This window comes from Ranitomeya imitator, chromosome 4, assembly GCF_032444005.1.
Source record: "Ranitomeya imitator isolate aRanImi1 chromosome 4, aRanImi1.pri, whole genome shotgun sequence".
Taxonomy (NCBI): domain Eukaryota; kingdom Metazoa; phylum Chordata; class Amphibia; order Anura; family Dendrobatidae; genus Ranitomeya; species Ranitomeya imitator.
In genome coordinates this window covers 723354092-723378317 of record NC_091285.1, presented here as the reverse complement: position 1 = coordinate 723378317, position 24226 = coordinate 723354092, and the positions used below count along the sequence as shown (strand labels likewise).

Sequence of the window (24226 nt, the reverse complement as noted above, 5' to 3'; positions counted from 1 at the left end):
TACAGGAATAGTAGATACAGGACAGGATGGAGTTGTAGTGTAGAGCTGTGTGTACAGTACAGGAATAGTAGATACGGGACAGGATGGAGGTGTAGTGTAGAGCTGTATGTACAGTACAGGAATAGTAGATACAGGACAGGATGGAGGTGTAGTGTAGAGCTGTGTCCAGTACAGGAATAGTAGATACAGGACAGGATGGAGGTGTAGTGTAGAGCTGTGTACAGTACAGGAATAGTAGATACGGGACAGGATGGAGGTGTAGTGTAGAGCTGTGTGTACAGTACAGGAATAGTAGATACAGGACAGGATGGAGTTGTAGTGTAGAGCTGTGTGTACAGTACAGGAATAGTAGATACAGGACAGGATGGAGGTGTAGTGTAGAGCTGTGTACAGTACAGGAATAGTAGATACAGGACAGGATGGAGGTGTAGTGTAGAGCTGTGTACAGTACAGGAATAGTAGATACAGGACAGGATGGAGGTGTAGTGTAGAGCTGTGTACAGTACAGAAATAGTAGATACAGGGCAGGATGGAGGTGTAGTGTAGAGCTGTGTACAGTACAGGAATAGTAGATACAGGACAGGATGGAGGTGTAGTGTAGAGCTGTGTACAGTACAGGAATAGTAGATACAGGACAGGATGGAGGTGTAGTGTAGAGCTGTGTACAGTACAGGAATAGTAGATACAGGACAGGATGGAGGTGTAGTGTAGAGCTGTGTGTACAGTACAGGAATAGTAGATACAGGGCAGGATGGAGGTGTAGTGTAGAGCCGTGTACAGTACAGGAATAGTAGATACAGGACAGGATGGAGGTGTAGTGTAGAGCTGTGTACAGTACAGGAATAGTAGATACAGGACAGGATGGAGGTGTAGTGTAGAGCTGTGTGTACAGTACAGGAATAGTAGATACAGGACAGGATGGAGGTGTAGTGTAGAGCTGTGTGTACAGGAATAGTAGATACAGGACAGGATGGAGGTGCAGTGTAGAGCTGTGTACAGTACAGGAATAGTAGATACAGGACAGGATGGAGGTGTAGTGTAGAGCTGTGTGTACAGTACAGGAATAATAGATACAGGACAGGATGGAGGTGTAGTGTAGAGCTGTGTACAGTACAGGAATAGTAGATACAGGACAGGATGGAGGTGTAGTGTAGAGCTGTGTACAGTACAGGAATAGTAGATACAGGTCAGGATGGAGGTGTAGTGTAGAGCTGTGTACAGTACAGGAATAGTAGATACAGGGAAGGATGGAGGTGTAGTGTAGAGCTGTGTATACAGTACAGGAATAGTAGATACTGGACAGGATGGAGATGTAGTGTAGAGCTGTGTACAGTACAGGAATAGTAGATACAGGGCAGGATGGAGGTGTAGTGTAGAGCTGTGTGTACAGTACAGGAATAGTAGATACAGGACAGGATGGAGGTGTAGTGTAGAGCTGTGTGTACAGTACAGGAATAGTAGATACAGGACAGGATGGAGGTGTAGTGTAGAGCTGTGTACAGTACAGGAATAGTAGATACTGGACAGGATGGAGATGTAGCGTAGAGCTGTGTACAGTACAGGAATAGTAGATACGGGACAGGATGGAGGTGTAGTGTAGAGCTGTGTACAGTCCAGGAATAGTAGATACGGGACAGGACGGAGGTGTAGTGTAGAGCTGTGTGTACAGTACAGGAATAGTAGATACGGGACAGGATGGAGGTGTAGTATAGAGCCGTGTGTACAGTACAGGAATAGTAGATACAGGACAGGATGGAGGTGTAGTGTAGAGCTGTGTACAGTACAGGAATAGTAGATACAGGACAGGATGGAGGTGTAGTGTAGAGCTGTGTGTACAGTACAGGAATAGTAGATACAGGACAGGATGGAGGTGTAGTGTAGAGCTGTGTGTACAGTACAGGAATAGTAGATACAGGACAGGATGGAGGTGTAGTGTAGAGCTGTGTGTACAGTACAGGAATAGTAGATACAGGACAGGATGGAGGTGTAGTGTAGAGCTGTGTACAGTACAGGAATAGTAGATACAGGACAGGATGGAGGTGTAGTGTAGAGCCGTGTGTACAGTACAGGAATAGTAGATACAGGACAGGATGGAGGTGTAGTGTAGAGCTGTGTACAGTACAGGAATAGTAGATACAGGACAGGATGGAGGTGTAGTGTAGAGCTGTGTGTACAGTACAGGAATAGTAGATACAGGACAGGATGGAGGTGTAGTGTAGAGCCGTGTGTACAGTACAGGAATAGTAGATACAGGACAGGATGGAGGTGTAGTGTAGAGCTGTGTACAGTACAGGAATAGTAGATACAGGACAGGATGGAGGTGTAGTGTAGAGCTGTGTACAGTACAGGAATAGTAGATACAGGACAGGATGGAGGTGTAGTGTAGAGCTGTGTGTACAGTACAGGAATAGTAGATACAGGACAGGATGGAGGTGTAGTGTAGAGCTGTGTGTACAGTACAGGAATAGTAGATACAGGACAGGATGGAGGTGTAGTGTAGAGCTGTGTACAGTACAGGAATAGTAGATACAGGACAGGATGGAGGTGTAGTGTAGAGCTGTGTGTACAGTACAGGAATAGTAGATACAGGACAGGATGGAGGTGTAGTGTAGGGCTGTGTACAGTACAGGAATAGTAGATACAGGACAGGATGGAGGTGTAGTGTAGAGCTGTGTACAGTACAGGAATAGTAGATACAGGACAGGATGGAGGTGTAGTGTAGAGCCGTGTGTACAGTACAGGAATAGTAGATACAGGACAGGATCGAGGTGTAGTGTAGAGCTGTGTATAGTACAGGAATAGTAGATACAGGACAGGATGGAGGTGTAGTGTAGAGCGGTGTACAGTACAGGAATAGTAGATACAGGACAGGATGGAGGTGTAGTGTAGAGCTGTGTGTACAGTACAGGAATAGTAGATACAGGACAGGATGGAGGTGCAGTGTAGAGCTGTGTGTACAGTACAGGAATAGTAGATACAGGACAGGATGGAGGTGTAGTGTAGAGCTGTGTGTACAGTACAGGAATAGTAGATACAGGACAGGATGGAGGTGTAGTGTAGAGCTGTGTGTACAGTACAGGAATAGTAGATACAGGACAGGATGGAGGTGTAGTGTAGAGCTGTGTATAGTACAGGAATAGTAGATACAGGACAGGATGGAGGTGTAGTGTAGAGCTGTGTACAGTACAGGAATAGTAGATACAGGACAGGATGGAGGTGTAGTGTAGAGCTGTGTGTACAGTACAGGAATAGTAGATACAGGACAGGATGGAGGTGTAGTGTAGAGCTGTGTACAGTACAGGAATAGTAGATACAGGACAGGATGGAGGTGTAGTGTAGAGCTGTGTGTACAGTACAGGAATAGTAGATACAGGACAGGATGGAGGTGTAGTGTAGAGCTGTGTGTACAGTACAGGAATAGTAGATACAGGACAGGATGGAGGTGTAGTGTAGAGCTGTGTATAGTACAGGAATAGTAGATACAGGACAGGATGGAGGTGTAGTGTAGAGCTGTGTACAGTACAGGAATAGTAGATACAGGACAGGATGGAGGTGTAGTGTAGAGCTGTGTGTACAGTACAGGAATAGTAGATACAGGACAGGATGGAGGTGTAGTGTAGAGCTGTGTACAGTACAGGAATAGTAGATACAGGACAGGATGGAGGTGTAGTGTAGAGCTGTGTGTACAGTACAGGAATAGTAGATACAGGACAGGATGGAGGTGTAGTGTAGAGCTGTGTGTACAGTACAGGAATAGTAGATACAGGACAGGATGGAGGTGTAGTGTAGAGCTGTGTGTACAGTACAGGAATAGTAGATACAGGACAGGATGGAGGTGCAGTGTAGAGCTGTGTACAGTACAGGAATAGTAGATACAGGACAGGATGGAGGTGTAGTGTAGAGCTGTGTACAGTACAGGAATAGTAGATACAGGACAGGATGGAGGTGCAGTGTAGAGCTGTGTGTACAGTACAGGAATAGTAGATACAGGACAGGATGGAGGTGTAGTGTAGAGCTGTGTACAGTACAGGAATAGTAGATACTGGACAGGATGGAGGTGTAGTGTAGAGCTGTGTGTACAGTACAGGAATAGTAGATACAGGACAGGATGGAGGTGTAGTGTAGAGCTGTGTGTACAGTACAGGAATAGTAGATACAGGACAGGATGGAGGTGTAGTGTAGAGCTGTGTGTACAGTACAGGAATAGTAGATACAGGACAGGATGGAGGTGTAGTGTAGAGCTGTGTGTACAGTACAGGAATAGTAGATACGGGACAGGATGGAGGTGTAGTGTAGAGCTGTGTGTACAGTACAGGAATAGTAGATACGGGACAGGATGGAGGTGTAGTGTAGAGCTGTGTACAGTACAGGAATAGTAGATACGGGACAGGATGGAGGTGCAGTGTAGAGCTGTGTGTACAGTACAGGAATAGTAGATACAGGACAGGATGGAGGTGTAGTGTAGAGCTGTGTGTACAGTACAGGAATAGTAGATACAGGACAGGATGGAGGTGTAGTGTAGAGCTGTGTACAGTACAGGAATAGTAGATACAGGACAGGATGGAGGTGTAGCGTAGAGCTGTGTGTACAGTACAGGAATAGTAGATACAGGACAGGATGGAGGTGTAGCGTAGAGCTGTGTGTACAGTACAGGAATAGTAGATACAGGACAGGATGGAGGTGTAGCGTAGAGCTGTGTGTACAGTACAGGAATAGTAGATACAGGACAGGATGGAAGTGTAGTGTAGAGCTGTGTGTACAGTACAGGAATAGTAGATACAGGACAGGATGGAGGTGTAGCGTAGAGCTGTGTGTACAGTACAGGAATAGTAGATACGGGACAGGATGGAGGTGTAGTGTAGAGCTGTGTGTACAGTACAGGAATAGTAGATACAGGACAGGATGGAGGTGTAGTGTAGAGCTGTGTATAGTACAGGAATAGTAGATACAGGACAGGATGGAGGTGTAGTGTAGAGCTGTGTACAGTACAGGAATAGTAGATACAGGACAGGATGGAGGTGTAGTGTAGAGCTGTGTACAGTACAGGAATAGTAGATACAGGACAGGATGGAGGTGTAGTGTAGAGCTGTGTGTACAGTACAGGAATAGTAGATACAGGACAGGATGGAGGTGTAGTGTAGAGCTGTGTGTACAGTACAGGAATAGTAGATACAGGACAGGATGGAGGTGTAGTGTAGAGCTGTGTGTACAGTACAGGAATAGTAGATACGGGACAGGATGGAGGTGTAGTGTAGAGCTGTGTGTACAGTACAGGAATAGTAGATACGGGACAGGATGGAGGTGTAGTGTAGAGCTGTGTACAGTACAGGAATAGTAGATACGGGACAGGATGGAGGTGCAGTGTAGAGCTGTGTGTACAGTACAGGAATAGTAGATACAGGACAGGATGGAGGTGTAGTGTAGAGCTGTGTGTACAGTACAGGAATAGTAGATACAGGACAGGATGGAGGTGTAGTGTAGAGCTGTGTACAGTACAGGAATAGTAGATACAGGACAGGATGGAGGTGTAGCGTAGAGCTGTGTGTACAGTACAGGAATAGTAGATACGGGACAGGATGGAGGTGTAGTGTAGAGCTGTGTGTACAGTACAGGAATAGTAGATACGGGACAGGATGGAGGTGTAGTGTAGAGCTGTGTATAGTACAGGAATAGTAGATACAGGACAGGATGGAGGTGTAGTGTAGAGCTGTGTACAGTACAGGAATAGTAGATACAGGACAGGATGGAGGTGTAGTGTAGAGCTGTGTGTACAGTACAGGAATAGTAGATACTGGACAGGATGGAGGTGCAGTGTAGAGCTGTGTGTACAGTACAGGAATAGTAGATACAGGACAGGATGGAGGTGTAGTGTAGAGCTGTGTACAGTACAGGAATAGTAGATACAGGACAGGATGGAGGTGTAGTGTAGAGCTGTGTGTACAGTACAGGAATAGTAGATACAGGACAGGATGGAGGTGTAGTGTAGAGCTGTGTACAGTACAGGAATAGTAGATACAGGACAGGATGGAGGTGTAGTGTAGAGCTGTGTGTACAGTACAGGAATAGTAGATACAGGACAGGATGGAGGTGTAGTGTAGAGCTGTGTACAGTACAGGAATAGTAGATACAGGACAGGATGGAGGTGTAGTGTAGAGCTGTGCGTACAGTACAGGAATAGTAGATACGGGACAGGATGGAGGTGTAGTGTAGAGCTGTGTGTACAGTACAGGAATAGTAGATACTGGACAGGATGGAGGTGTAGTGTAGAGCTGTGTGTACAGGAATAGTAGATACGGGACAGGATGGAGGTGTAGTGTAGAGCTGTGTATACAGTACAGGAATAGTAGATACGGGACAGGATGGAGGTGTAGTGTAGAGCTGTGTACAGTACAGGAATAGTAGATACAGGACAGGATGGAGGTGTAGTGTAGAGCTGTGTGTACAGTACAGGAATAGTAGATACAGGACAGGATGGAGGTGCAGTGTAGAGCTGTGTATAGTACAGGAATAGTAGAGACGGGACAGGATGGAGGTGTAGTGTAGAGCTGTGTGTACAGTACAGGAATAGTAGATACAGGACAGGATGGAGGTGTAGTGTAGAGCTGTGTACAGTACAGGAATAGTAGATACAGGACAGGATGGAGGTGTAGTGTAGAGCTGTGTACAGTACAGGAATAGTAGATACAGGACAGGATGGAGGTGTAGTGTAGAGCTGTGTACAGTACAGGAATAGTAGATACAGGACAGGATGGAGGTGTAGTGTAGAGCTGTGTGTACAGTATAGGAATAGTAGATACAGGACAGGATGGAGGTGTAGTGTAGAGCTGTGTACAGTACAGGAATAGTAGATACAGGACAGGATGGAGGTGTAGTGTAGAGCTGTGTGTACAGTACAGGAATAGTAGATACAGGACAGGATGGAGGTGTAGTATAGAGCTGTGTACAGTACAGGAATAGTAGATACAGGACAGGATGGAGGTGTAGTGTAGAGCTGTGTACAGTACAGGAATAGTAGATACAGGACAGGATGGAGGTGTAGTGTAGAGCTGTGTGTACAGTACAGGAATAGTAGATACAGGACAGGATGGAGGTGTAGTGTAGAGCTGTGTGTACAGGAATAGTAGATACAGGACAGGATGGAGGTGTAGTGTAGAGCTGTGTGTACAGTACAGGAATAGTAGATACAGGACAGGATGGAGGTGTAGTGTAGAGCTGTGTGTACAGTACAGGAATAGTAGATACAGGACAGGATGGAGGTGTAGTGTAGAGCTGTGTGTACAGTACAGGAATAGTAGATACAGGACAGGATGGAGTTGTAGTGTAGAGCTGTGTACAGTACAGGAATAGTAGATACAGGACAGGATGGAGGTGTAGTGTAGAGCTGTGTACAGTACAGGAATAGTAGATACAGGACAGGATGGAGGTGTAGTGTAGAGCTGTGTGTACAGTACAGGAATAGTAGATACAGGACAGGATGGAGTTGTAGTGTAGAGCTGTGTGTACAGTACAGGAATAGTAGATACAGGACAGGATGGAGGTGTAGTGTAGGGCTGTGTGTACAGTACAGGAATAGTAGATACAGGACAGGATGGAGGTGTAGTGTAGAGCTGTGTGTACAGTACAGGAATAGTAGATACAGGACAGGATGGAGGTGTAGTGTAGAGCTGTGTACAGTACAGGAATAGTAGATACAGGACAGGATGGAGGTATAGTGTAGAGCTGTGTACAGGAATAGTAGATACAGGACAGGATGGAGGTGTAGTGTAGAGCTGTGTGTACAGTACAGGAATAGTAGATACAGGACAGGATGGAGGTATAGTGTAGAGCTGTGTATAGTACAGGAATAGTAGATACAGGACAGGATGGAGGTGTAGTGTAGAGCTGTGTGTACAGTACAGGAATAGTAGATACAGGACAGGATGGAGGTGTAGTGTAGAGCTGTGTGTACAGTACAGGAATAGTAGATACAGAACAGGATGGAGTTGTAGTGTAGAGCTGTGTACAGTACAGGAATAGTAGATACAGGACAGGATGGAGTTGTAGTGTAGAGCTGTGTGTACAGTACAGGAATAGTAGATACTGGACAGGATGGAGGTGTAGTGTAGAGCTGTGTACAGTACAGGAATAGTAGATACAGGACAGGATGGAGGTGTAGTGTAGAGCTGTGTGTACAGTACAGGAATAGTAGATACTGGACAGGATGGAGGTGTAGTGTAGAGCTGTGTGTACAGTACAGGAATAGTAGATACTGGACAGGATGGAGGTGTAGTGTAGAGCTGTGTACAGTACAGGAATAGTAGATACTGGACAGGATGGAGGTGTAGTGTAGAGCTGTGTGTACAGTACAGGAATAGTAGATACAGGACAGGATGGAGGTGTAGTGTAGAGCTGTGTGTACAGTACAGGAATAGTAGATACAGGACAGGATGGAGGTGTAGTGTAGAGCTGTGTGTACAGTACAGGAATAGTAGATACAGGACAGGATGGAGGTGTAGTGTAGAGCTGTGTCCAGTACAGGAATAGTAGATACAGGACAGGATGGAGGTGTAGTGTAGAGCTGTGTACAGTACAGGAATAGTAGATACGGGACAGGATGGAGGTGTAGTGTAGAGCTGTGTACAGTACAGGAATAGTAGATACGGGACAGGATGGAGTTGTAGTGTAGAGCTGTGTACAGTACAGGAATAGTAGATACAGGACAGGATGGAGGTGTAGTGTAGAGCTGTGTGTACAGTACAGGAATAGTAGATACAGGACAGGATGGAGGTGTAGTGTAGAGCTGTGTGTACAGTACAGGAATAGTAGATACAGGACAGGATGGAGGTGCAGTGTAGAGCTGTGTACAGTACAGGAATAGTAGATACAGGACAGGATGGAGGTGTAGTGTAGAGCTGTGTACAGTACAGGAATAGTAGATACTGGACAGGATGGAGGTGTAGTGTAGAGCTGTGTGTACAGTACAGGAATAGTAGATACAGGACAGGATGGAGGTGTAGTGTAGAGCTGTGTACAGTACAGGAATAGTAGATACAGGACAGGATGGAGGTGTAGTGTAGAGCTGTGTACAGTACAGGAATAGTAGATACAGGACAGGATGGAGGTGTAGTGTAGAGCTGTGTGTACAGTACAGGAATAGTAGATACAGGACAGGATGGAGGTGTAGTGTAGAGCTGTGTACAGTACAGGAATAGTAGATACAGGACAGGATGGAGGTGTAGTGTAGAGCTGTGTACAGTACAGGAATAGTAGATACAGGACAGGATGGAGGTGTAGTGTAGAGCTGTGTGTACAGTACAGGAATAGTAGATACTGGACAGGATGGAGGTGTAGTGTAGAGCTGTGTGTACAGTACAGGAATAGTAGATACTGGACAGGATGGAGGTGTAGTGTAGAGCTGTGTGTACAGTACAGGAATAGTAGATACAGGACAGGATGGAGGTGTAGTGTAGAGCTGTGTGTACAGTACAGGAATAGTAGATACAGGACAGGATGGAGGTGCAGTGTAGAGCTGTGTATAGTACAGGAATAGTAGATACAGGACAGGATGGAGGTGTAGTGTAGAGCTGTGTGTACAGTACAGGAATAGTAGATACAGGACAAGATGGAGGTGTAGTGTAGAGCTGTGTACAGTACAGGAATAGTAGATACAGGACAGGATGGAGGTGTAGTGTAGAGCTGTGTGTACAGTACAGGAATAGTAGATACAGGACAGGATGGAGGTGTAGTGTAGAGCTGTGTGTACAGTACAGGAATAGTAGATACAGGACAGGATGGAGGTGTAGTGTAGAGCTGTGTGTACAGTACAGGAATAGTAGATACAGGACAGGATGGAGGTGTAGTGTAGAGCTGTGTACAGTACAGGAATAGTAGATACAGGACAGGATGGAGGTGTAGTGTAGAGCTGTGTACAGTACAGGAATAGTAGATACAGGACAGGATGGAGGTGTAGTGTAGAGCTGTGTGTACAGTACAGGAATAGTAGATACAGGACAGGATGGAGGTGTAGTGTAGAGCTGTATGTACAGTACAGGAATAGTAGATACAGGACAGGATGGAGGTGTAGTGTAGAGCTGTGTGTACAGTACAGGAATAGTAGATACAGGACAGGATGGAGGTGTAGTGTAGAGCTGTGTACAGTACAGGAATAGTAGATACAGGACAGGATGGAGGTGTAGTGTAGAGCTGTGTGTACAGTACAGGAATAGTAGATACAGGACAGGATGGAGGTGTAGTGTAGAGCTGTGTACAGTACAGGAATAGTAGATACAGGACAGGATGGAGGTGTAGTGTAGAGCTGTGTGTACAGTACAGGAATAGTAGATACAGGACAGGATGGAGGTGTAGTGTAGAGCTGTGTGTACAGTACAGGAATAGTAGATACAGGACAGGATGGAGGTGTAGTGTAGGGCTGTGTACAGTACAGGAATAGTAGATACAGGACAGGATGGAGGTGTAGTGTAGAGCTGTGTGTACAGTACAGGAATAGTAGATACAGGACAGGATGGAGGTGTAGTGTAGAGCTGTGTACAGTACAGGAATAGTAGATACAGGACAGGATGGAGGTGTAGTGTAGAGCTGTGTGTATAGTACAGGAATAGTAGATACAGGACAGGATGGAGGTGTAGTGTAGAGCTGTGTGTACAGTACAGGAATAGTAGATACAGGACAGGATGGAGGTGCAGTGTAGAGCTGTGTATAGTACAGGAATAGTAGATACAGGACAGGATGGAGGTGTAGTGTAGAGCTGTGTGTACAGTACAGGAATAGTAGATACAGGACAAGATGGAGGTGTAGTGTAGAGCTGTGTACAGTACAGGAATAGTAGATACAGGACAGGATGGAGGTGTAGTGTAGAGATGTGTGTACAGTACAGGAATAGTAGATACAGGACAGGATGGAGGTGTAGTGTAGAGCTGTGTGTACAGTACAGGATTAGTAGATACAGGACAGGATGGAGGTGTAGTGTAGAGCTGTGTACAGTACAGGATTAGTAGATACAGGACAGGATGGAGGTGTAGTGTAGAGCTGTGTACAGTACAGGAATAGTAGATACAGGACAGGATGGAGGTATAGTGTAGAGCTGTGTGTACAGGAATAGTAGATACAGGACAGGATGGAGGTGTAGTGTAGAGCTGTGTGTACAGTACAGGAATAGTAGATACAGGACAGGATGGAGGTGTAGTGTAGAGCTGTGTACAGTACAGGAATAGTAGATACAGGACAGGATGGAGGTGTAGTGTAGAGCTGTGTGTACAGTACAGGAATAGTAGATACAGGACAGGATGGAGGTGCAGTGTAGAGCTGTGTACAGTACAGTAATAGTAGATACAGGACAGGATGGAGGTGTAGTGTAGAGCTGTGTGTACAGTACAGGAATAGTAGATACAGGACAGGATGGAGGTGTAGTGTAGAGCTGTGTGTACAGTACAGGAATAGTAGATACAGGACAGGATGGAGGTGTAGTGTAGAGCTGTGTACAGTACAGGAATAGTAGATACAGGACAGGATGGAGGTGCAGTGTAGAGCTGTGTACAGTACAGGAATAGTAGATACAGGACAGGATGGAGGTGTAGTGTAGAGCTGTGTACAGTACAGGAATAGTAGATACAGGACAGGATGGAGGTGTAGTGTAGAGCTGTCTACAGTACAGGAATAGTAGATACTGGACAGGATGGAGGTGTAGTGTAGAGCTGTGTGTACAGTACAGGAATAGTAGATACAGGACAGGATGGAGGTGTAGTGTAGAGCTGTGTGTACAGTACAGGAATAGTAGATACAGGACAGGATGGAGGTGTAGTGTAGAGCTGTGTGTACAGTACAGGAATAGTAGATACAGGACAGGATGGAGGTGTAGTGTAGAGCTGTGTACAGTACAGGAATAGTAGATACAGGACAGGATGGAGGTGTAGTGTAGAGCTGTGTACAGTACAGGAATAGTAGATACAGGACAGGATGGAGGTGTAGTGTAGAGCTGTGTACAGTACAGGAATAGTAGATACAGGACAGGATGGAGGTGTAGTGTAGAGCTGTGTACAGTACAGGAATAGTAGATACAGGACAGGATGGAGGTGTAGTGTAGAGCTGTGTGTACAGTACAGGAATAGTAGATACAGGACAGGATGGAGGTGTAGTGTAGAGCTGTGTACAGTACAGGAATAGTAGATACAGGACAGGATGGAGGTGTTGTGTAGAGCTGTGTACAGTACAGGAATAGTAGATACAGGACAGGATAGAGGTGTAGTGTAGAGCTGTGTACAGTACAGGAATAGTAGATACAGGACAGGATAGAGGTGTAGTGTAGAGCTGTGTACAGTACAGGAATAGTAGATACAGGACAGGATGGAGGTGTAGTGTAGAGCTGTGTACAGTACAGGAATAGTACATACAGGACAGGATGGAGGTGTAGTGTAGAGCTGTCTACAGTACAGGAATAGTAGATACAGGACAGGATGGAGGTGTAGTGTAGAGCTGTCTACAGTACAGGAATAGTAGATACAGGTCAGGATGGAGGTGTAGTGTAGAGCTGTCTACAGTACAGGAATAGTAGATACAGGACAGGATGGAGGTGTTGTGTAGAGCTGTGTGTACAGTACAGGAATAGTAGATACAGGACAGGATGGAGGTGTAGTATAGAGCTGTGTGTACAGTACAGGAATAGTAGATGCAGGACAGGATGGAGGTGTAGTGTAGAGCTGTCTACAGTACAGGAATAGTAGATACTGGACAGGATGGAGGTTTAGTGTAGAGCTGTGTGTACAGTACAGGAATAGTAGATACAGGACAGGATGGAGGTGTAGTGTAGAGCTGTGTACAGTACAGGAATAGTAGATACAGGACAGGATGGAGGTGTAGTGTAGAGCTGTGTACAGTACAGGAATAGTAGATACAGGACAGGATGGAGGTGTAGTGTAGAGCTGTGTGTACAGTACAGGAATAGTAGATACAGGACAGGATGGAGGTGTAGTGTAGAGCTGTGTACAGTACAGGAATAGTAGATACAGGACAGGATGGAGGTGTAGTGTAGAGCTGTGTGTACAGGAATAGTAGATACAGGACAGGATGGAGGTGTAGTGTAGAGCTGTGTGTACAGTACACGAATAGTAGATACGGGACAGGATGGAGGTGTAGTGTAGAGCCGTGTGTACAGTACAGGAATAGTAGATACTGGACAGGATAGAGGTGTTGTGTAGAGCTGTGTGTACAGTACAGGAATAGTAGATACAGGACAGGATGGAGGTGTAGTGTGGAGCTGTGTACAGTACAGGAATAGTAGATACAGGACAGGATGGAGGTGTAGTGTAGAGCTGTGTGTACAGTACAGGAATAGTAGATTCAGGACAGGATGGAGGTGTAGTGTAGAGCTGTGTACAGTACAGGAATAGTAGATACAGGGCAGGATGGAGGTGTAGTGTAGAGCTGTGTGTACAGTACAGGAATAGTAGATACAGGACAGGATGGAGGTGTAGTGTAGAGCTGTGTACAGTACAGGAATAGTAGATACTGGACAGGATGGAGGTGTAGTGTAGAGCTGTGTGTACAGTACAGGAATAGTAGATACTGGACAGGATAGAGGTGTTGTGTAGAGCTGTGTGTACAGTACAGGAATAGTAGATACAGGACAGGATGGAGGTGTAGTGTAGAGCTGTGTGTACAGTACAGGAATAGTAGATACAGGACAGGATGGAGGTGTAGTGTAGAGCTGTGTGTACAGTACAGGAATAGTAGATACAGGGCAGGATGGAGGTGTAGTGTAGAGCTGTGTGTACAGTACAGGAATAGTAGATACAGGACAGGATGGAGGTGTAGTGTAGAGCTGTGTACAGTACAGGAATAGTAGATACTGGACAGGATGGAGGTGTAGTGTAGAGCTGTGTGTACAGTACAGGAATAGTAGATACTGGACAGGATAGAGGTGTTGTGTAGAGCTGTGTGTACAGTACAGGAATAGTAGATACAGGACAGGATGGAGGTGTAGTGTAGAGCTGTGTGTACAGTACAGGAATAGTAGATACAGGACAGGATGGAGGTGTAGTGTAGAGCTGTGTACAGTACAGGAATAGTAGATACAGGACAGGATGGAGGTGTAGTGTAGAGCTGTCTACAGTACAGGAATAGTAGATACAGGACAGGATGGAGGTGTAGTGTAGAGCTGTGTACAGTACAGGAATAGTAGATACAGGACAGGATGGAGGTGTAGTGTAGAGCTGTGTGTACAGTACAGGAATAGTAGATACAGGACAGGATGGAGGTGTAGTATAGAGCTGTGTGTACAGTACAGGAATAGTAGATGCAGGACAGGATGGAGGTGTAGTGTAGAGCTGTCTACAGTACAGGAATAGTAGATACTGGACAGGATGGAGGTTTAGTGTAGAGCTGTGTGTACAGTACAGGAATAGTAGATACAGGACAGGATGGAGGTGTAGTGTAGAGCTGTGTACAGTACAGGAATAGTAGATACAGGACAGGATGGAGGTGTAGTGTAGAGCTGTGTACAGTACAGGAATAGTAGATACAGGACAGGATGGAGGTGTAGTGTAGAGCTGTGTGTACAGTACAGGAATAGTAGATACAGGACAGGATGGAGGTGTAGTGTAGAGCTGTGTACAGTACAGGAATAGTAGATACAGGACAGGATGGAGGTGTAGTGTAGAGCTGTGTGTACAGGAATAGTAGATACAGGACAGGATGGAGGTGTAGTGTAGAGCTGTGTGTACAGTACACGAATAGTAGATACGGGACAGGATGGAGGTGTAGTGTAGAGCCGTGTGTACAGTACAGGAATAGTAGATACTGGACAGGATGGAGGTGTTGTGTAGAGCTGTGTGTACAGTACAGGAATAGTAGATACAGGACAGGATGGAGGTGTAGTGTGGAGCTGTGTACAGTACAGGAATAGTAGATACAGGACAGGATGGAGGTGTAGTGTAGAGCTGTGTGTACAGTACAGGAATAGTAGATACAGGACAGGATGGAGGTGTAGTGTAGAGCTGTGTACAGTACAGGAATAGTAGATACAGGGCAGGATGGAGGTGTAGTGTAGAGCTGTGTGTACAGTACAGGAATAGTAGATACAGGACAGGATGGAGGTGTAGTGTAGAGCTGTGTACAGTACAGGAATAGTAGATACTGGACAGGATGGAGGTGTAGTGTAGAGCTGTGTGTACAGTACAGGAATAGAAGATACTGGACAGGATGGAGGTGTTGTGTAGAGATGTGTGTACAGTACAGGAATAGTAGATACAGGACAGGATGGAGGTGTAGTGTAGAGCTGTGTGTACAGTACAGGAATAGTAGATACAGGACAGGATGGAGGTGTAGTGTAGAGCTGTGTGTACAGTACAGGAATAGTAGATACAGGACAGGATGGAGGTGTAGTGTAGAGCTGTGTGTACAGTACAGGAATAGTAGATACAGGACAGGATGGAGGTGTAGTGTAGAGCTGTGTACAGTACAGGAATAGTAGATACAGGACAGGATGGAGGTGTAGTGTAGAGCTGTATGTACAGTACAGAAATAGTAGATACAGGACAGGATGGAGGTGTAGTGTAGAGCCGTGTGTACAGTACAGGAATAGTAGATACAGGACAGGATGGAGGTGTTGTGTAGAGCCGTGTGTACAGTACAGGAATAGTAGATACAGGACAGGATGGAGGTGTAGTGTAGAGCTGTGTACAGTACAGGAATAGTAGATACAGGACAGGATGGAGGTGTAGTGTAGAGCTGTGTGTACAGTACAGGAATAGTAGATACGGGACAGGATGGAGGTGTAGTGTAGAGCTGTGTGTACAGTACAGGAATAGTAGATACAGGACAGGATGGAGGTGTAGTGTAGAGCTGTGTGTACAGTACAGGAATAGTAGATACTGGACAGGATGGAGGTGTAGTGTAGAGCTGTGTACAGTACAGGAATAGTAGATACAGGACAGGATGGAGGTGTAGTGTAGAGCTGTGTACAGTACAGGAATAGTAGATACAGGACAGGATGGAGGTTTAGTGTAGAGCTGTGTGTACAGTACAGGAATAGTAGATACAGGACAGGATGGAGGTGTAGTGTAGAGCTGTGTGTACAGTACAGGAATAGTAGATACAGGACAGGATGGAGGTGTAGTGTAGAGCTGTGTGTACAGTACAGGAATAGTAGATACAGGACAGGATGGAGGTGTAGTGTAGAGCTGTATGTACAGTACAGGAATAGTAGATACAGGATGGAGGTGTAGTGTAGAGCTGTGTGTACAGTACAGGAATAGTAGATACAGGACAGGATGGAGGTGTAGTGTAGAGCTGTGTGTACAGTACAGGAATAGTAGATACTGGACAGGATGGAGGTGTAGTGTAGAGCTGTGTACAGTACAGGAATAGTAGATACAGGACAGGATGGAGGTGTAGTGTAGAGCTGTGTGTACAGTACAGGAATAGTAGATACAGGACAGGATGGAGGTTTAGTGTAGAGCTGTGTGTACAGTACAGGAATAGTAGATACAGGACAGGATGGAGGTGTAGTGTAGAGCTGTGTGTACAGTACAGGAATAGTAGATACAGGACAGGATGGAGGTGTAGTGTAGAGCTGTGTGTACAGTACAGGAATAGTAGATACAGGACAGGATGGAGGTGTAGTGTAGAGCTGTATGTACAGTACAGGAATAGTAGATACAGGATGGAGGTGTAGTGTAGAGCTGTGTGTACAGTACAGGAATAGTAGATACAGGACAGGATGGAGGTGTAGTGTAGAGCTGTGTACAGTACAGGAATAGTAGATACAGGACAGGATGGAGGTGTAGTGTAGAGCTGTGTACAGTACAGGAATAGTAGATACAGGACAGGATGGAGGTGTAGTGTAGAGCTGTGTACAGTACAGGAATAGTAGATACAGGACAGGATGGAGGTGTAGTGTAGAGCTGTGTGTACAGTACAGGAATAGTAGATACAGGACAGGATGGAGGTGTAGTGTAGAGCTGTGTACAGGAATAGTAGATACAGGACAGGATGGAGGTGTAGTGTAGAGCTGTGTGTACAATACAGTAATAGTAGATACGGGACAGGATGGAGGTGTAGTGTAGAGCTGTGTGTACAGTACAGGAATAGTAGATACAGGACAGGATGGAGGTGTAGTGTAGAGCTGTGTGTACAGTACAGGAATAGTAGATACGGGACAGGATGGAGGTGTAGTGTAGAGCTGTGTACAGTACAGGAATAGTAGATACAGGACAGGATGGAGGTGTAGTGTAGAGCTGTGTACAGTACAGGAATAGTAGATACAGGACAGGATGGAGGTGTAGTGTAGAGCTGTGTGTACAGTACAGGAATAGTAGATACAGGACAGGATGGAGGTGTAGTGTAGAGCTATGTGTACAGTACAGGAATAGTAGATACAGGACAGGATGGAGGTGTAGTGTAGAGCTGTGTACAGTACAGGAATAGTAGATACAGGACAGGATGGAGGTGTAGTGTAGAGCTGTGTGTACAGTACAGGAATAGTAGATACAGGACAGGATGGAGGTGTAGTGTAGAGCTGTGTACAGTACAGGAATAGTAGATACAGGACAGGATGGAGGTGTAGTGTAGAGCTGTGTGTACAGGAATAGTAGATACAGGACAGGATGGAGGTGTAGTGTAGAGCTGTGTGTACAGTACACGAATAGTAGATACGGGACAGGATGGAGGTGTAGTGTAGAGCCGTGTGTACAGTACAGGAATAGTAGATACTGGACAGGATAGAGGTGTTGTGTAGAGCTGTGTGTACAGTACAGGAATAGTAGATACAGGACAGGATGGAGGTGTAGTGTGGAGCTGTGTACAGTACAGGAATAGTAGATACAGGACAGGATGGAGGTGTAGTGTAGAGCTGTGTGTACAGTACAGGAATAGTAGATACAGGACAGGATGGAGGTGTAGTGTAGAGCTGTGTACAGTACAGGAATAGTAGATACAGGGCAGGATGGAGGTGTAGTGTAGAGCTGTGTGTACAGTACAGGAATAGTAGATACAGGACAGGATGGAGGTGTAGTGTAGAGCTGTGTACAGTACAGGAATAGTAGATACTGGACAGGATGGAGGTGTAGTGTAGAGCTGTGTGTACAGTACAGGAATAGAAGATACTGGACAGGATGGAGGTGTTGTGTAGAGCTGTGTGTACAGTACAGGAATAGTAGATACAGGACAGTATGGAGGTGTAGTGTAGAGCTGTGTGTACAGTACAGGAATAGTAGATACAGGACAGGATGGAGGTGTAGTGTAGAGCTGTGTGTACAGTACAGGAATAGTAGATACAGGACAGGATGGAGGTGTAGTGTAGAGCTGTGTACAGTACAGGAATAGTAGATACAGGACAGGATGGAGGTGTAGTGTAGAGCTGTCTACAGTACAGGAATAGTAGATACAGGACAGGATGGAGGTGTAGTGTAGAGCTGTCTACAGTACAGGAATAGTAGATACAGGTCAGGATGGAGGTGTAGTGTAGAGCTGTGTACAGTACAGGAATAGTAGATACAGGACAGGATGGAGGTGTAGTGTAGAGCTGTGTGTACAGTACAGGAATAGTAGATACAGGACAGGATGGAGGTGTAGTATAGAGCTGTGTGTACAGTACAGGAATAGTAGATGCAGGACAGGATGGAGGTGTAGTGTAGAGCTGTCTACAGTACAGGAATAGTAGATACTGGACAGGATGGAGGTTTAGTGTAGAGCTGTGTGTACAGTACAGGAATAGTAGATACAGGACAGGATGGAGGTGTAGTGTAGAGCTGTGTACAGTACAGGAATAGTAGATACAGGACAGGATGGAGGTGTAGTGTAGAGCTGTGTGTACAGTACAGGAATAGTAGATACAGGACAGGATGGAGGTGTAGTGTAGAGCTGTGTGTACAGTACAGGAATAGTAGATACAGGACAGGATGGAGGTGTAGTGTAGAGCTGTGTGTACAGTACAGGAATAGTAGATACAGGACAGGATGGAGGTGTAGTGTAGAGCTGTGTACAGTACAGGAATAGTAGATACAGGACAGGATGGAGGTGTAGTGTAGAGCTGTCTGTACAGTACAGGAATAGTAGATACAGGACAGGATGGAGGTGTAGTGTAGAGCTGTGTGTACAGTACAGGAATAGTAGATACAGGACAGGATGGAGGTGTAGTGTAGAGCTGTGTGTACAGTACAGGAATAGTAGATACAGGACAGGATGGAGGTGTAGTGTAGAGCTGTATGTACAGTACAGGAATAGTAGATACAGGATGGAGGTGTAGTGTAGAGCTGTGTGTACAGTACAGGAATAGTAGATACAGGACAGGATGGAGGTGTAGTGTAGAGCTGTGTGTACAGTACAGGAATAGTAGATACAGGATGGAGGTGTAGTGTAGAGCTGTGTGTACAATACAGTAATATTAGATACAGGACAGAATGGAGGTGTAGTGTAGAGCTGTGTACAGTACAGGAATAGTAGATACAGGACAGGATGGAGGTGTAGTGTAGAGCTGTGTACAGTACAGGAATAGTAGATACAGGACAGGATGGAGGTGTAGTGTAGAGCTGTGTACAGTACAGGAATAGTAGATACAGGACAGGATGGAGGTGTAGTGTAGAGCTGTGTGTACAGGAATAGTAGATACAGGACAGGATGGAGGTGTAGTGTAGAGCTGTGTGTACAGTACAGGAATAGTAGATACAGGACAGGATGGAGGTGTAGTGTAGAGCTGTGTACAGTACAGGAATAGTAGATACAGGACAGGATGGAGGTGTAGTGTAGAGCTGTGTGTACAGTACAGGAATAGTAGATACAGGACAGGATGGAGGTGTAGTGTAGAGCTGTGTACAGGAATAGTAGATACAGGACAGGATGGAGGTGTAGTGTAGAGCTGTGTGTACAATACAGTAATAGTAGATACGGGACAGGATGGAGGTGTAGTGTAGAGCTGTGTGTACAGTACTGGAATAGTAGATACAGGACAGGATGGAGGTGTAGTGTAGAGCTGTGTACAGTACAGGAATAGTAGATACGGGACAGGATGGAGGTGTAGTGTAGAGCTGTGTACAGTACAGGAATAGTAGATACGGGACAGGATGGAGGTGTAGTGTAGAGCTGTGTACAGTACAGGAATAGTAGATACAGGACAGGATGGAGGTGTAGTGTAGAGCTGTGTGTACAGTACAGGAATAGTAGATACAGGACAGGATGGAGGTGTAGTGTAGAGCTGTGTGTACAGTACAGGAATAGTAGATACAGGACAGGATGGAGGTGTAGTGTAGAGCTGTGTGCAGTACAGGAATAGTAGATACAGGACAGGATGGAGGTGTAGTGTAGAGCTGTGTACAGTACAGGAATAGTAGATACAGGACAGGATGGAGGTGTAGTGTAGAGCTGTGCGTACAGTACAGGAATAGTAGATACAGGACAGGATGGAGGTGTAGTGTAGAGCTGTGTACAGTACAGGAATAGTAGATACAGGACAGGATGGAGGTGTAGTGTAGAGCTGTGTGTACAGTACAGGAATAGTAGATACAGGACAGGATGGAGGTGTAGTGTAGAGCTGTGTACAGTACAGGAATAGTAGATACAGGACAGGATGGAGGTGTAGGGTAGAGCTGTGTGTACAGTACAGGAATAGTAGATACAGGACAGGATGGAGGTGTAGTGTAGAGCTGTGTGTACAGTACAGGAATAGTAGATACAGGACAGGATGGAGGTGTAGTGTAGAGCTGTGTGTACAGTACAGGAATAGTAGATACAGGACAGGATGGAGGTGTAGTGTAGAGCTGTGTGTACAGTACAGGAATAGTAGATACAGGACAAGATGGAGGTGTAGTGTAGAGCTGTGTGTACAGTACAGGAATAGTAGATACAGGACAAGATGGAGGTGTAGTGTAGAGCTGTGTACAGTACAGGAATAGTAGATACAGGACAGGATGGAGGTGTAGTGTAGAGCTGTGTGTACAGTACAGGAATAGTAGATACAGGACAGGATGGAGGTGTAGTGTAGAGCTGTGTGTACAGTACAGGAATAGTAGATACAGGACAGGATGGAGATGTAGTGTAGAGCTGTGTGTACAGTACAGGAATAGTAGATACTGGACAGGATGGAGATGTAGTGTAGAGCTGTGTGTACAATACAGTAATAGTAGATACAGGACAGGATGGAGGTGTAGTGTAGAGCTGTGTACAGTACAGGAATAGTAGATACAGCACAGGATGGAGGTGTAGTGTAGAACTGTGTACAGTACAGGAATAGTAGATACGGGACAGGATGGCGGTGTAGTGTAGAGCTGTGTGTACAGTACAGGAATAGTAGATACAGGACAGGATGGAGGTGTAGTGTAGAGCTGTGTGTACAGTACAGGAATAGTAGATACTGGACAGGATGGAGGTGTAGTGTAGAGCTGTGTGTACAGTAAGGAATAGTAGATACAGGACAGGATGGAGGTGTAGTGTAGAGCTGTGTGTACAGGAATAGTAGATACAGGACAGGATGGAGGTGCAGTGTAGAGCTGTGTGTACAGTACAGGAATAGTAGATACAGGACAGGATGGAGGTGTAGTGTAGAGCTGTGTGTACAGTACAGGAATAGTAGATACAGGACAGGATGGAGGTGTAGTGTAGAGCTGTGTGTACAGTACAGGAATAGTAGATACAGGACAGGATGGAGGTGTAGTGTAGAGCTGTGTACAGGAATAGTAGATACAGGACAGGATGGAGGTGTAGTGTAGAGCTGTGTGTACAATACAGTAATAGTAGATACGGGACAGGATGGAGGTGTAGTGTAGAGCTGTGTGTACAGTAGAGGAATAGTAGATACAGGACAGGATGGAGGTGTAGTGTAGAGCTGTGTGTACAGTACAGGAATAGTAGATACAGGACAGGATGGAGGTGTAGTGTAGAGCTGTGTGTACAGTAGAGGAATAGTAGATACAGGACAGGATGGAGGTGTAGTGTAGAGCTGTGTGTACTGTACAGGAATAGTAGATACAGGACAGGATGGAGGTGTAGTGTAGAGCTGTGTGTACTGTACAGGAATAGTAGATACAGGACAGGATGGAGGTGTAGTGTAGAGCTGTGTGTACAGTACAGGAATAGTAGATACAGGACAGGATGGAGGTGTAGTGTAGAGCTGTGTGTACAGTACAGAAATAGTAGATACAGGACAGGATGGAGGTGTAGTGTAGAGCTGTGTGTACAGTACAGGAATAGTAGATACAGGACAGGATGGAGGTGTAGTGTAGAGCTGTGTGTACTGTACAGGAATAGTAGATACAGGACAGGATGGAGGTGTAGTGTAGAGCTGTGTGTACAGTACAGGAATAGCAGATACAGGACAGGATGGAGGTGTAGTGTAGAGCTGTGTGTACAGTACAGGAATAGTAGATACAGGACAGGATGGAGGTGTAGTGTAGAGCCGTGTACAGGAATAGTAGATACAGGACAGGATGGAGGTGTAGTGTAGAGCTGTGTGTACAGGAATAGTAGATACAGGACAGGATGGAGGTGTAGTGTAGAGCTGTGTGTACAGTACAGGAATAGTAGATACAGGACAGGATGGAGGTGTAGTGTAGAGCTGTGTACAGTACAGGAATGGTAGATACGGGACAGGATGGAGGTGTAGTGTAGAGCTGTGTGTACAGTACAGGAATAGTAGATACAGGACAGGATGGAGGTGTAGTATAGAGCTGTCTACAGTACAGGAATAGTAGATACGGGACAGGATGGAGGTGTAGTGTAGAGCTGTGTACAGTACAGGAATAGTAGATACAGGACAGGATGGAGGTGTAGTGTAGAGCTGTGTACAGGAATAGTAGATACAGGACAGGATGGAGGTGTAGTGTAGAGCTGTGTGTACAGTACAGGAATAGTAGATACAGGACAGGATGGAGGTGTAGTGTAGAGCTGTGTACAGTATAGGAATAGTAGATATAGGACAGGATGGAGGTGTAGTGTAGAGCTGTGTGTACAGTACAGGAATAGTAGATACAGGACAGGATGGAGGTGTAGTGTAGAGCTGTGTGTACAGTACAGGAATAGTAGATACTGGACAGGATGGAGGTGTAGTGTAGAGCTGTGTGTACAGTACAGGAATAGTAGATACGGGACAGGATGGAGGTGTAGCGTAGAGCTGTGTGTACAGTACAGGAATAGTAGATACAGGACAGGATGGAGGTGTAGTGTAGAGCTGTGTACAGTACAGGAATAGTAGATACGGGACAAGATGGAGGTGTAGCGTAGAGCTGTGTGTACAGTACAGGAATAGTAGATACAAGACAGGATGGAGGTGTAGTGTAGAGCTGTGTACAGTACAGGAATAGTAGATACAGGATGGAGGTGTAGTGTAGAGCTGTGTGTACAGTACAGGAATAGTAGATACAGGACAGGATGGAGGTGTAGTGTAGAGCTATGTACAGTACAGGAATAGTAGATACAGGACAGGATGGAGGTGTAGTGTAGAGCTGTGTACAGTACAGGAATAGTAGATACAGTACAGGATTGAGGTGTTGTGTAGAGCTGTGTACAGTACAGGAATAGTAGATACAGGACAGGATGGAGGTGTAGTGTACTGTTTTGGCGTAGTGCAGAAATGACAGAGCTTGTAGTACTGACCTCTCTGCTCCTTCTTTCTAGGAACACCATGAAGAGGACTGCTTCCTGTACATTGCATACAGTGATGAGAGTGTGTACGGGCAGTAATCATTACCCCTCTTCCTATTTCCTTTTGATGGTTTTTCATCGGCTCTTTTTACCTGCTCACTTCAGTTTTCCTCTTTAATCCTGTAATCTTGGTTTAATTGCCCCTTTGGGGCTCTTCATATTGGGGTTGTAGACTTTTCTCCCCTTTTTTTTCAGCCCTATTATGGGTTGTTAGTAATAAAATAACTTGCCATGTTCTGTGTTCCACTTGTGTGTGTGTTTGTGTATAAGGTGTCACGATTCACACTGTGACCGTCACCCCTACATCACGGGTCAGGGTGACTTTAGGCCAACAGATGGCTATCACATGTGCAGGGGGGCTTATCTTAGTTATCCCTCCACTGCTAACAATGTGATGAAAAAACCACACACAAGGCTATTGACCTCTTAGTTTACAGCAGGGGCTTATTCTAGGTATCCCACTGCTTTTCAATATACCACGAACTGCAGGGATTCATGTATATCCCGCTTACAGTTCCACTTAACACTTGCAGCTCTCTGTCGCCCCCCTTACTCTCAGGTCAGATTAGGTACTGCTCCCTGGGTAATTAGTCGCCGGACAGGC

The 24226-nt window shown here is 45.6% G+C and overlaps 1 protein-coding gene across 1 annotated transcript in view; it reads left to right on the top strand.

Moving 5' to 3' along the window:
- GABARAP (GABA type A receptor-associated protein) overlaps positions 1 to 23863 on the top strand; it is a 30756-nt gene extending 6893 nt beyond the window's left edge. Inside the window, 1 exon segment of the mRNA XM_069767632.1 lies at positions 23596 to 23863. Coding sequence (XP_069623733.1) covers positions 23596 to 23661 — 66 coding nt within the window. The 3' untranslated portion in view covers positions 23662 to 23863.
- Positions 23864 to 24226: the final 363 nt, after the last annotated feature.